The following is an 11,598-nucleotide window of genomic DNA, read 5'->3' on the forward strand; positions in this document are numbered from 1 at the left end:
TAGCTTGGTTTCCAAGTAAGACCACCACCGCTACTCTCCTAGCTACTCTCCTAGCTTAAACCCGAAACCCACAGCACCTTCAATCATTGCATCTTCCTCTAATCTCTAGACTATATATATTAAACATTTTAAGGCACAAGCCAGCCGCACAATCTCAGAATAACTAAAACCCCAAGAATCCATTAGCACTTAGTAGCTATTTGTTGTGTGATTCAAGTTTCATGATGAAGAGAAAGGCTGAAGAAGAGTCAGGAAAGTTAGGAGAAAAGCGTAGCAAGTGGGGTGATGGAGTGGAGTGGGTGAGGGAGGAGCTGATCGGAAAAGGAAGTTTCGGGTCCGTTTTTCTTGCCCTTTCCAAGAGATCGATATCGGAGCTTGGTGATACGTCTGGAGTCATGGCTGTGAAATCTGCCACGGTCTCTGCTTCCGAATCCCTTCTGGATGAGGCAGATGTCCTCTGCAACATTAAGGGCTGCCCTTATGTTATTGAGTACTATGGTGAAGAAGTCACAAAAAGTGACAAGGATGAGAGGGTCTACAACTTGATCTTGGAATTTGCCTCTGGTGGAACGCTTGGTGATCTCATAAGAAATTCGGGTAGTCCGGGATTGCCTGAATCGGTTGTTAGAAAGGTTACCAGGGATATTCTTGAAGGGGTAAAACACATTCATAAGTGCCGTTATGTGCACTGCGATTTGAAGCCGGATAACATTCTTCTTGTGCCTACTTGTACAACAAGTGGTAGTGTTAACTTTGTGGCCAAGGTTGCAGATTTGGGATTGGCTAAAAGAACCAAAGAGAAAGTGGATGGATGGAGAGGAACTCCTATGTATCTATCCCCAGACGTTTTGTTTAATAACCTGCAGGATCAATCCTCTGATATCTGGGCCGTTGGTTGCATTGTACTCAACATGCTAACCGGAAACCCCCCCTGGGATTTGAAGCCTCTTTCGGATCTTGAGGATTTCCTGGACTTGATTGTTGAGCAATCATTCACTCCCAATATTCCTGCTGAAGTATCAGATTTGGGCAAGGATTTTCTCAACAAATGCCTAGCCATTAAGTCGGAAGACATTCTTACTGCTGAAAACCTCTTGAAGCATCCATTCGTAGCGTCGTCACAAACATTAGAAGTCGATCGTAGGCAGACAATTATGGTTCCCAGATTTCAGCCTCTGCCTCCAGGTTTCGCTATACCAGTTGGGCAATAAAAAGAGACAGGTTGATGGGATGAACTGAGTAACAATATGTAATTTTCTTTTGTTCTTTTACTTTTAATTTGTAAAGTCACCCTAATCAATCAGTTAAGTTTAATAAGATAGCATTGTACAGAATGATTCAAATTTTGGTCCTAATTAAATTTTTGTTTGCTTTTATTAGTCCTATACTGCACAAACTGAAGGGCTAGTTTTCTCTATATATTGTGGTCTAAATTGTATAATGCAGTTGGTGATGTTTAGAATCTAGTTTTGCAGCCTCCCTTTTGCCTGATTGCTTGTTCCAATTATTTGGTTTTCTGATCAATTATTCAATAAGGGCTATTTGTTCTGTTATGGTTTTGCCTAATTTCAGAATTTTAGAGTTTGTTCTGTTATGGTTTTTTTTTTTTCCTAATCTGAATCTAGGGCAATCAACAAATTAAGAGATGATGCAGAGTTTACATGTTGTGACCACAGAGAGTGCAGCAAGTATTAGTGGTCAAGTTTCTTCTTGGACTTGCCCTCTGCTCCAGGCTGAGGACATACACTTCTCAATGCTAGATATGAACTGACCTGAAGTTTGTGTATCAATTACACTTCGCCAGTTACTCCTTGAGATCTTTAATCACATACATGCATGGTGACCATTAGTCCTTGAGATCTTAGACTCCTCTACACAAACTTGTCTTGTCTACTTTCCTCCTTTTGATGTGTTAAAATTAATAAATGTGCCTTACTACAACAATGGCTCTTAACGATTAGTTTTCTGTACACTTTGTCATGGCTTCCAGTAAGCCTATAGGAGCCAATGACATACCTACAACAGGCAATTTATCATACATATTGTGATCATTTGGCATTGAGATCTTTGACTAGTTCTCTACTTAGCAATATGAGCATATATACTAGCTCTTTTTTTTTTTTTTTTTTTTTATTGGGTGATCAAAGAAATGAAAGATCATGATCATTTTTAGAAACATCGATATTAAATTCATTCACTAAAGAATATATAGTGACTTCGATGATTACTATATAATTGTCCGAAATAGTTTTGTTTAGTTTTATTAGTCTTGATATTGTAGTGACTGAGGGGCTAGTTGTATCTATTATGATCATGTATTTTTTTTTTTTTTTCGGTTTATTATATTTTAATCCTTGGGAAAGATGGTTTTATAATATAAACATATTGGATATTTGAAATCTAACTTTAGTCCTTTGATTGTGTAGTCATGTCAGCATCCAATAATCTAATAAATTACACATCGGCATCTCTTATTATAATCATTTTTCGGATTAACTCTAATGCCCATATTTTTAGGCGTCTATTTCTGTTTATTACACTCAATTTTATTAGCTTTATGTTTATGTAGTATTAAGATTAATGTGCATGTCGTGTAATTTGTTTTTAAGGTTGATCGAGGAAGTTGATGTATTTGCATACAAATGACTATATGCAATGAGCTTTTGACACATATGTAGTGTATCATGGTTTTGTTATTTTACGATACCAAAGCAACCAAGTATCTACAAAACCAACTATTGATCTAAATTCTAATAGTATTTTATGTTTTCAACATTAAAAGAGATCTTCGAATACCCCTTCCCCATATATATATATATAAATGGAAAAGGAATGAAGCATATTCAATAAGTTGATTGGACAAGGGCAACGTACCGAGAAGAGGTTTGCAGCTCATTTTTTGCCCAAACTGATATTTAAGCCCAAGAACGTAGTAAGCTGGGAAGATTTTGGGCCGACCAAGAAGCCCATGAGAATTTTTAAGCCAGTAACCTAACAGCGCATCCCAAGGTTAAAGGCCGAAGCTCGGGAAATTGATCAGCTCACGATTAATACTTGGTTTATTACCCGTGTTTCTACTCTACTAGAAACATGTTTAAAGTCTCTTCTTTTTGTGACCCAAACAACCTAGGAAATGAATGAGAATTGAAAGAGAATTTGGGTTGTGGTGTACTTATAAATTTTTTCAGTTTTGGGGTTTTATGTTCTTACTTGAGATTTTGATTTTTAAGTTGTTTTGAGGTTGTGTGATGGATTTGGAGACTTTAAAAATGTTTCTAGTAGCCTAAAAAATTGATTTGAGGTGTTGAATTCGAAGGAAATTGAAGTTGAAAGAAATTTAAAAATCTGAAAATTTTCTTAACAAATGGGACAATTTCATATAGCTTACTTTGTGATCATCTATTTCAAATTTTATAACCCCGTTTTGAATGCTTTTTACACGTTATAAAGAGGAGATTCATATCTTCAAAACTAGTATAAAATTGATGAATTTGGTGGATATTTGATAGGTTAAAAGTTGGGTCAAAATTGAGAAGAAAAACTAAAAAATATGGGACATAATGGACCAAAATGAGAAGCGTCTGAAAGTTCGTGGATTATAATGATAACAAAAAAAAATTTGTGGACCAAACCGAAACAAAGTAGACCAAATTGGTAATTTTCTGAAAAAATTAATATACCAAAAGAAGAGAAAATACCAAAATATTAAGTAAAAACTAGGAAACACGTACCAACCAAAACATGAAATACAAAAACCAAAAAGCAAGTGAAATCATTGAATATACCTAAAAATAAAAAAAAAATACCAAAAATGATTTGGTAAGATTATTAACCAAATGATTGGATAGTAGCAATTGCCGAGCACTCGGTGCACAGTGTTGAGCAGTTGCTACTATTCACAGAGCGCTCGATAGGTTCCATGACATCATGTGCATTTCATTAAAGTGGACTAGGCTATGAGTGCTCTATAGCGCGTGAACTGAGTTATCAGTCTTTTTCAACTCGACTTAAAAAAAAAAAAAAAAAAAACCTAAATGTTATTTATGTCCAAAGTGGACCAGGATACTTGTCGTTCTCCTTTTATTTAATTTCTGACTTTTATTTTTATTTTTGTTACATTGAATGAAATTGAACCATACACCTATTCTAACCATAACCCATTATTCCATCCACCCTCACCATTTGGACTAACCTCAAGAGCTTATCAAAGGAGAACTTTATTCATTGAATTAAGCGTTTGTTTGTTTCTTTTTTTTTAAACACTTTCATTGAAGGATTAAGAATGCAATAGATTAGAATCCAAAAAAGTATACAAGCTAGGGAGGTTCATCCCAGCCAATACATGACCTCCTGCAAATTAACTAAGAGCATGCTAGCTGACAGCTAGCTAGTTATAAATTGAGCAAAAAATTGGAGCAAAATTGGTGGGGTGGCTAGGGTAATGATCAAGTTAGAATTAAGATACATAGATTCATTGTTTGATTCTTTCCAATTTAACAAAAAGCAACTAAGAGCATGCCTGGCAAGTTGATGGGCTACTTTATTACACTTAAGGAGGAAAACCAGAATGAAGGAGCAAAAGACTAGATCAAAACCTTGGCCTCTTCAATCGGATGTCCCTCTACACTAAGGCCTTCTACAATGCAGCCTGAATTTGATCCCCAAACTTATTTTTTGGGTATAAAATGGGTATAGTCCAGCCACAATGAGCCGGAATGTGATTCCCATAATTTTTTGAGATCCAAAAGCTATCCCCAATGTTGGATATAGACTATATCCAAAACCAAATTAAATGGCTGACCCACCAACAAATAAAAGCTGATAGAAAAGCTCATGATGTCAAGGCTGCATGCGGGCCCCACAGTTAGAATAAAGGAATGGATGGTGATATGATGGGTAATTGAAAAGCAACGACTCCTGCATGAAGTTTTGGCTTTGTTTTGATTTGCAATTCCCGGCTCAGATCTGCGTGTCGTTGAAAATCAATGGCCCAGATCAGTTAAATGTAATTTTTGAAAATAATAATAATAATAATAAATATAGAAAAATTCGAAAAAAATTCAGAATTTTTTTTAAAATTCCCTTTAATTTTATAACGGCTAGTACACCAAAAATTCTATATAAACCTCATTCTTCTTAGTTTTTTCTTCACATAATTTTCTCTTTTACACCACATTTTTATCAAATTTAGTGAATTCAATATGGTTAGAGGTCTTGATTAATGAATTTAACGTGGAAGAGGCGATTAGAAGGACAGAAGCAGAATATGATGGTGTGGAACCAAGCATACAAGGTGGGCTTCCATCATCTTTACCTGAGAAGAATGTCTGTTGCAATTTGATTAGGAACAGACGTGTGAATGCACACTTGAAGGAAAATTTGATTGAGCACATATGGATCCAAGCGGGAGGCGCACCATATGCTTGAGGGGCCAATTTTGTGTAGTTTATGTGTTTGTGGTTTAGTTTATGTGTTTGTATTATGAAATGAAATAAATTGTATTGTGTTTAACGTTTTTAATATTCTAATATTAATATATTAATATTAGTGTCATTTTGAAGAGCTAATTAAATTATTAATAATGATATAATATTGTTAATCATAAAATATTTTAAATATTTAATTAACGGGCATTTAATCAATTTTAAGATTAAGTAGTTAAATATTAATATCCCTATATTTGGGCCTCAATATCATTGTGGTGGTGATCTCCAAAATATATATATTTACACTTTTGATATCCAAAATTGATTTGGGTATTAGGTATTTGAGGATCACCATTATAGAAGACCTAATTGAAAAAGGGCAAGGGTTAAAGGAACTTTGTTTATACCCCACCCAAAATGGGTGGCCCACATGAATATTTTTTGGATTGAAAGAGGACTTGCTGTGTTTTTTTAGTAAGATGTCAGCAAGATGAGAAATAAGAGAAAGGCGATGATTTATACATACATACATATATACATATATATATATCAATCAAGAAAGATTGTAGGAGACATTGGTCGTAGACACCTAAAGATCGAATTGCATCTTGGAATATTTTTGGTGGGCCTAAATGTCATCATTTTGTGACTTTTGTCTATTGAAGAAAGATTTTAATTTGAGGTTGAGAGAAAGTAACGATGAGTATATTATCCTATTTTATGGATGAATTGGTTTCTACCGAGAGTTGAGAGTTGTATAGAAGCCTTTAGCATAGTTGATCACAAGCCTCACGGCCCAGTACCAACATTTGCTCGACTAAAGCCTCTCGGGTGAACATTTTGCAAGACCAAAAGTGACTCAGCTAAAACTCAATCTTATCTCATTCTCAAGTTCAACTATAGTTGTCCACCTCTAAAGCTAATCAATTACAGTTGTCTACTACTCTCCAAAAGTAATTCATTTTCAGCCCACACACGTAGCTACCAAAAGTTGGGAAAAAAAGAAAATGCTGAATATAAAAAGAAAGAGACAAGACAATTAAAGGAGAACAATCAACCCTCCACACAACTCCCCAAAAACTCACGAAAATGTGAAATTCCCGGCAACCTTTTTGCCCCCAAATCAGCCCAACTGCTTTTATTTCTCAAATCTTTCCTTATTTTCATTAGTCTAGCATCTCAAACTTCTTTTAATTGTCTTTAATTCTTTTATATTTATGCAATTTCCTTTGAATTTATTTTAAATTTTATTTTCTGTCAAGCACTCTTTCAAATTCATGTTGCTATTTTTTTTTTTTACATTTTGGTTTTTCATTGTCAAAGTCCTAGCTAGCTAAGCTATTTAGGTAAGAAAAGAACTTAGATAAATTTTTCTCGTTCATTTTCTATATATCGCACAATCGTTTGTTAGAAATTATATATTTAATTTGGCCCTTTTACATTTTCATCTTTATTGTTCGCAATTAGTAATATATTCTTCTAATCGGCTACTCCAATATGATTAGTGGAACACCCGCTCCAAAGGTCGAAAACGCCGCCGTTACCGACAATGAGGCGTGTTGTGGTCCATCCCGGCCCTCCACGTGGCCAGGGTATTTTTTGAGCCTCAACAAACTATCTTTGTAAATGTATCAATCACATATTCTGCTATTCATATGACTTGTGTCATATATGCAGTTGAACAGTATGCAACTTTCCTTTAACCCTTCAACTTTTCTTAACAAGTGGAGGCGAATGTGTTTGTTAAAATGCCTCAAAGACGGTTCCTACTTCCTATACTAAGGGGCAAGATACATAGTAAGCGTGAGCAAGCTTTATACGTCATGCCTCGATCCTGCCTCAGCTCCACATAGAGAAATTCGTAGTAATAGAGCTTATTGTAAAATCTTAATCATTTGTTTGCACACACTTTACACACGCATTGCAGACACACACACGCAAAGAGTCATGGACAGCAGAGCACAAGCAATATTAAGGCATGAATATACAACATTGAAACGTGAAACAATTAAATGATAATTTGTAAATTGAGGAAAAATTGGAGCAAAACTGGGATTTCCATTATTATTATTATTACTTATAATATTGTGTTACAAAGTATAAAGTATAGACTAATGTGCATAAAGGCATGGCACATTAGGAGAAGACAAGGTACTTGTGCCATGGGCATTTTTGCAGAAGGCATAAGTCTTCTTGTTCGAAACAGACGAAGTTATATCAATGTTATCCATCACAATGTTGGTGCACCCACCTCCACCACAGTCCAAATTAATCGCTTTCTCGTCCACAGAAGTTCCACGAATGTTACGGTACGTAACATCGCTCACTTGTACATGCTGCATGCATACATATTCAATACAATAGAATCAAACAAACTGTCTAATAAGAAAATATTTCATAGTAGACGAATATCGATAATTAAATATCCATAAACTATATATCTGCATGACTGCATGCATGGATTAAATTTCTCACGTACCTTCCTAAGATCAAGTGATCCCGTGAGTCTAGCATAGTAGTGTTGGTCTATGATGATAGGGTTCTGGGTTGCTTGAACTGTGATTGCCTCAAAACTGATTTTCCTAGCAAACCCTGACCCGCCCTATAAAAAAGTTTAAATAGTCATTAATCAGAGGAATTTTTCTATGTGACTCGTGTAACTTCCCTCTCGCAAATGCATGTAAACTCCATCAAATAAAGGTGGCTTTCCACATATATTGTAAGAGGGAGTGGCATATCATTGTCACATACAATTTTTTTCTATTAATCGTAGCATTAGCATATATATAAAGTAACTAAGCTAGACTGACAAAATAAGTAGTGTAAAATATTAATGACTTAATTACCTGCCATGTCTTGATTCTCACTCCATTTTGTGTTCCCTTGAAGGTGCAATTTGCCACATGTACCTCCTCTACTGTGCTAAATTCTCCATTTTGACCAAGACTTCCCACACTACATACAAATTATGTATATATATATAAATATTAATCTAGCAATTCAACATATATTTCACTTAGTATTAATGGATCAATGTTGAATCATTTACTGATTTACCTTATACCATGGCCTGGTCCACACAAAACATTAGTAATGTTGATCTTGGATGAACCACTATTTATGGCAATACAGTCATCACCTATATATAAATTTGAAATTAATAAAGATGAAGAAATAATCCAATATTTGTAATTATAAATTAAAAAGGTTGTTAATTATAATTTGTGGATTTAATTAATTGATAAATATTATTTTCAATTAGGTACGTACCAGTTCCTATGTATGAATTTCGAATGTTAATGTTGGTTGAATCAGAGATATCAATTCCATCTGTGTTTGGACTTTCTTCAGGAGCCCTAATAAAGATTCCAGAAATCTGGGCACCATTACAGCCACTGATGCTTATGTGATTTCTCGCGCTATTCAGATGAGTCAAATGACTCAGTTCGAGACCATCACATTTGTGAAGATGCAAAGCCTGCAACAATTATATATAAATTTATTAAATTTATTAAAAAATTTATTTGATAACCGATATTCGGATCATTGGATCACATTGGAAAAATTATAGGGTATAACCGATATACCGCTATGTGGTATAACCAATTCAACTTATAAGGGTATTACTGGACGATGTGTTTATATTAGTAGGGTATAATATTAATAACATCTACTCATATTATAACAAATAGACTGGTTATATCACGTGTCAATATAGCGGTTATACAAAATAATTTCTCATCACATTGAGGGATAAATCAGGACGTACTAGTCATGACCAGAGTCAAATGAGGCAATCACTTTGGTCTTTGGATCCCAATATTTGTTAGGATTGATAATCTCATTTTTATGATTTGCCTCGGACGTACATCCAAAATTTTAAAATGGACCATGAAATAGGCTCAACATGTTATTACGAGAAAGAAAAGAAATAAGGCTTACAGTTGGACGTCGCTGGCAGTTAGAGCCCTTGTTCACGCAAGCTTTCCACCAAAAGAGACCCTGGCCATCAATTTGACCTCCTCCATTGATTATTAGGCCTTGTACATTTGAAAACTTAATCCATTTATCACTCTTTGACCAAGCATCAGTGCCATATGGTGCAACGATATTTCCTTGAAGCTGTAACGCATAAAATATTGGTGAATCTACAAGTATAAGTGAGTAGAAATTATTGACTAAAAATAAAATTGACAAATCACAATATACATATATATATAACTGTAATAAAATAAACAAACGGTTTTTGTAACAGTTTGATTCACCGTTTGTTTCTTGGATAGCATTGCCCAAATGTTTAAATAGCTCGATCATTTTCAATACATGCATTTAATTAAAAGGTTACAATTCAAAGCTAATGAAAACTTTATAGTGAATACAAAAAGGTTACAAGATTTTTCACTCCAAGAAATTAATTATGGGTCCGTTTTCCTTATTTGGTCATCATTCTTTAATTTTATTCCATTATTAATCCCAAAAAATATGGTTATGCATAATTAGGGTATATTTATACCTGGAAATTTACGTTACTAGCCTTGCAAGGACCATCAAAAGCCAGAGGTTTTAACAAGAATGTTTTTCCCTTTGGTATGACCATGGTAGGGGTGCCTCGAGTTGATCCACACACTGCTCCCCATGCTTTGAGGAAGGCCTATCGATCAATAGCACAAATTAAATCAGACGGTAAAAGAAAATATATGATTAGAAAAGGGAAAAATTAATAGAAAAATAAAAACAATATAAAAAAACTAGGGTAATTTCCATTTGAATATGAGGATTTAAAATGAAAAACTTAGATATGAGTTTTTCGTTTAAATTGTTTGTATCAAATGTTAAATGAGACAATAAAAGGAGAGTTTTGATAATTTATGAAATGAAAAGAAAACTATATGGATTTTTTTTTTTTTTTTGAGCATTTAAATCCATATACATACTTGTGAATCATCAGCTCTGCCATTCCCAACTGCACCAAAATCAATCACATTGAAAGTATTTTTTGTTTCTTGGACGCCATTCCCAACAGCATCATCATCAATCCGAACATTTGTTGTTGCTGATCCCCATGCTTGCAGGAAGGCCTTCATTTCAAGAGTAGCACAAAATCAAAACACAGTAATTAGAAAAGAAAAATTAATTAACCATTAGAAAATTGGAATAAATCAATGGAATAAGAAAAAAAGAGAATTAATCCAACAAGAAATATTTACTTGTAAATCAACAGTTTGGGCATTCCCAATATCATCATCACCATAATCAAACTCATTGAAAGAGTTTTCTGTTGCAGCATTAATCAGCTGTCTAGCACATGATGAACTAGGTAATGAAGCAATACAAATCCAAATGATAAGCAAATAGATAGCAAGTGGGCCCTGCATAGTCTCCTAATGCTAAAAGGGCAAGCCAGCAAAGAGAGACACAGAGTCAGAGAGAAGGGTTGGTATACAAATAATAACCTTTGGAGTGAATTGAGATGAAGGGCAAAGGAGAACGATTGAGAAGTATATATAGGGTTTAGGGTTGCAAAAATGGCGAGTAGGAAAGCTATGGAATGCAAAATTAATTGAAACCAATCACATTCTGGTTTTGGTAAAATTATTTAGAATTCAAATCCTTTCCTTTAATTTCTTTCTTCACCAACACTACAATTCAAATCTTTAATTGCTTTTCTTTTCTTTTTTCATCAACTTTATTTTATGGCAGTGATTTCTCTGTTTCCGATTCTATATATGTTTATAAAAACGTGCATGCTCCAAAATTTGTGGCAATGATTTCTTAATTGCTCGTATTCTATGCATATTTAACAAAGTGAAAGTGGAGCTCAAAATCTTTAGATTTTAGTTTCAAAAATTGAAGTTGTAGTTTATTGATACTGTGTCAAAGTAACACATTAATTCTGCGATTTGCGGATTTTGTTAGTTAACCATGCATATGCGTGAATCCATTAAAGGAAACTCATGAGAGATTGGAATGTGGGAATTTTCAATGTTCAAATCTCCAATCACATTTATATATATTGACCAAATTTTCCGTGATTGGTAATTGAATCGTGAAACTAGTTATTCAACCATCAATTATATCTATATCGAGTTCAAGAGTGAACAAAGAAAAGAAAAAGTCAAAGGTTCAATTCTTGTTGCAGGGTAATAAAATGAAGGCTCAATGAAACCTAAAA

The 11,598-nt window shown here is 34.2% G+C and overlaps 2 protein-coding genes across 2 annotated transcripts; one reads left to right on the top strand and one right to left on the bottom strand.

The window, feature by feature from the left end:
• The first annotated feature begins 221 nt into the window (after nucleotides 1-221).
• On the top strand, nucleotides 222-1,211 carry LOC147299279 (mitogen-activated protein kinase kinase kinase 20-like). Its single transcript, XM_086230000.1, has one exon. It carries the CDS (start codon nucleotides 222-224, stop codon nucleotides 1,209-1,211), a length of 990 nt encoding a protein of 329 aa, XP_086086126.1.
• A 6,326-nt stretch (nucleotides 1,212-7,537) lies between these two features.
• Nucleotides 7,538-10,801, bottom strand: LOC147299280 (putative polygalacturonase At3g15720). The gene is made up of 9 exons (XM_086230009.1): nucleotides 10,634-10,801; nucleotides 10,361-10,504; nucleotides 9,940-10,077; nucleotides 9,369-9,548; nucleotides 8,697-8,904; nucleotides 8,484-8,565; nucleotides 8,273-8,381; nucleotides 7,906-8,028; nucleotides 7,538-7,762 (listed from the first exon to the last, which is right to left on the bottom strand). The coding sequence occupies exons 1-9, from the start codon at nucleotides 10,799-10,801 to the stop codon at nucleotides 7,538-7,540; spliced, it is 1,377 nt and encodes a 458-aa protein (XP_086086135.1).
• Between the last annotated feature and the right edge of the window lie 797 nt (nucleotides 10,802-11,598).

This window comes from Dryas octopetala, chromosome 1 (assembly GCF_963921425.1).
Source record: "Dryas octopetala chromosome 1, drDryOcto1.1, whole genome shotgun sequence".
In the NCBI taxonomy this organism is placed as follows: Eukaryota; Viridiplantae; Streptophyta; class Magnoliopsida; order Rosales; family Rosaceae; genus Dryas; species Dryas octopetala.

What these genes read in the sequence shown, in the direction of transcription:
- LOC147299279 (XM_086230000.1), top strand. Translation starts at nt 222, where the DNA reads ATGATGAAGAGAAAGGCTGAAGAAGAGTCAGGAAAGTTAGGAGAAAAG.
- LOC147299280 (XM_086230009.1), bottom strand. Translation starts at nt 10,801, where the DNA reads ATGCAGGGCCCACTTGCTATCTATTTGCTTATCATTTGGATTTGTATT. An exon ending in CTAGTAACGTAAATTTCCAG is followed by an intron (nt 9,549 to 9,939) that starts GTATAAATATAC and finishes TATGCGTTACAG; the next exon opens with CTTCAAGGAAATATCGTTGC. An exon ending in AAATTCATACATAGGAACTG is followed by an intron (nt 8,566 to 8,696) that starts GTACGTACCTAA and finishes ATTTATATATAG; the next exon opens with GTGATGACTGTATTGCCATA.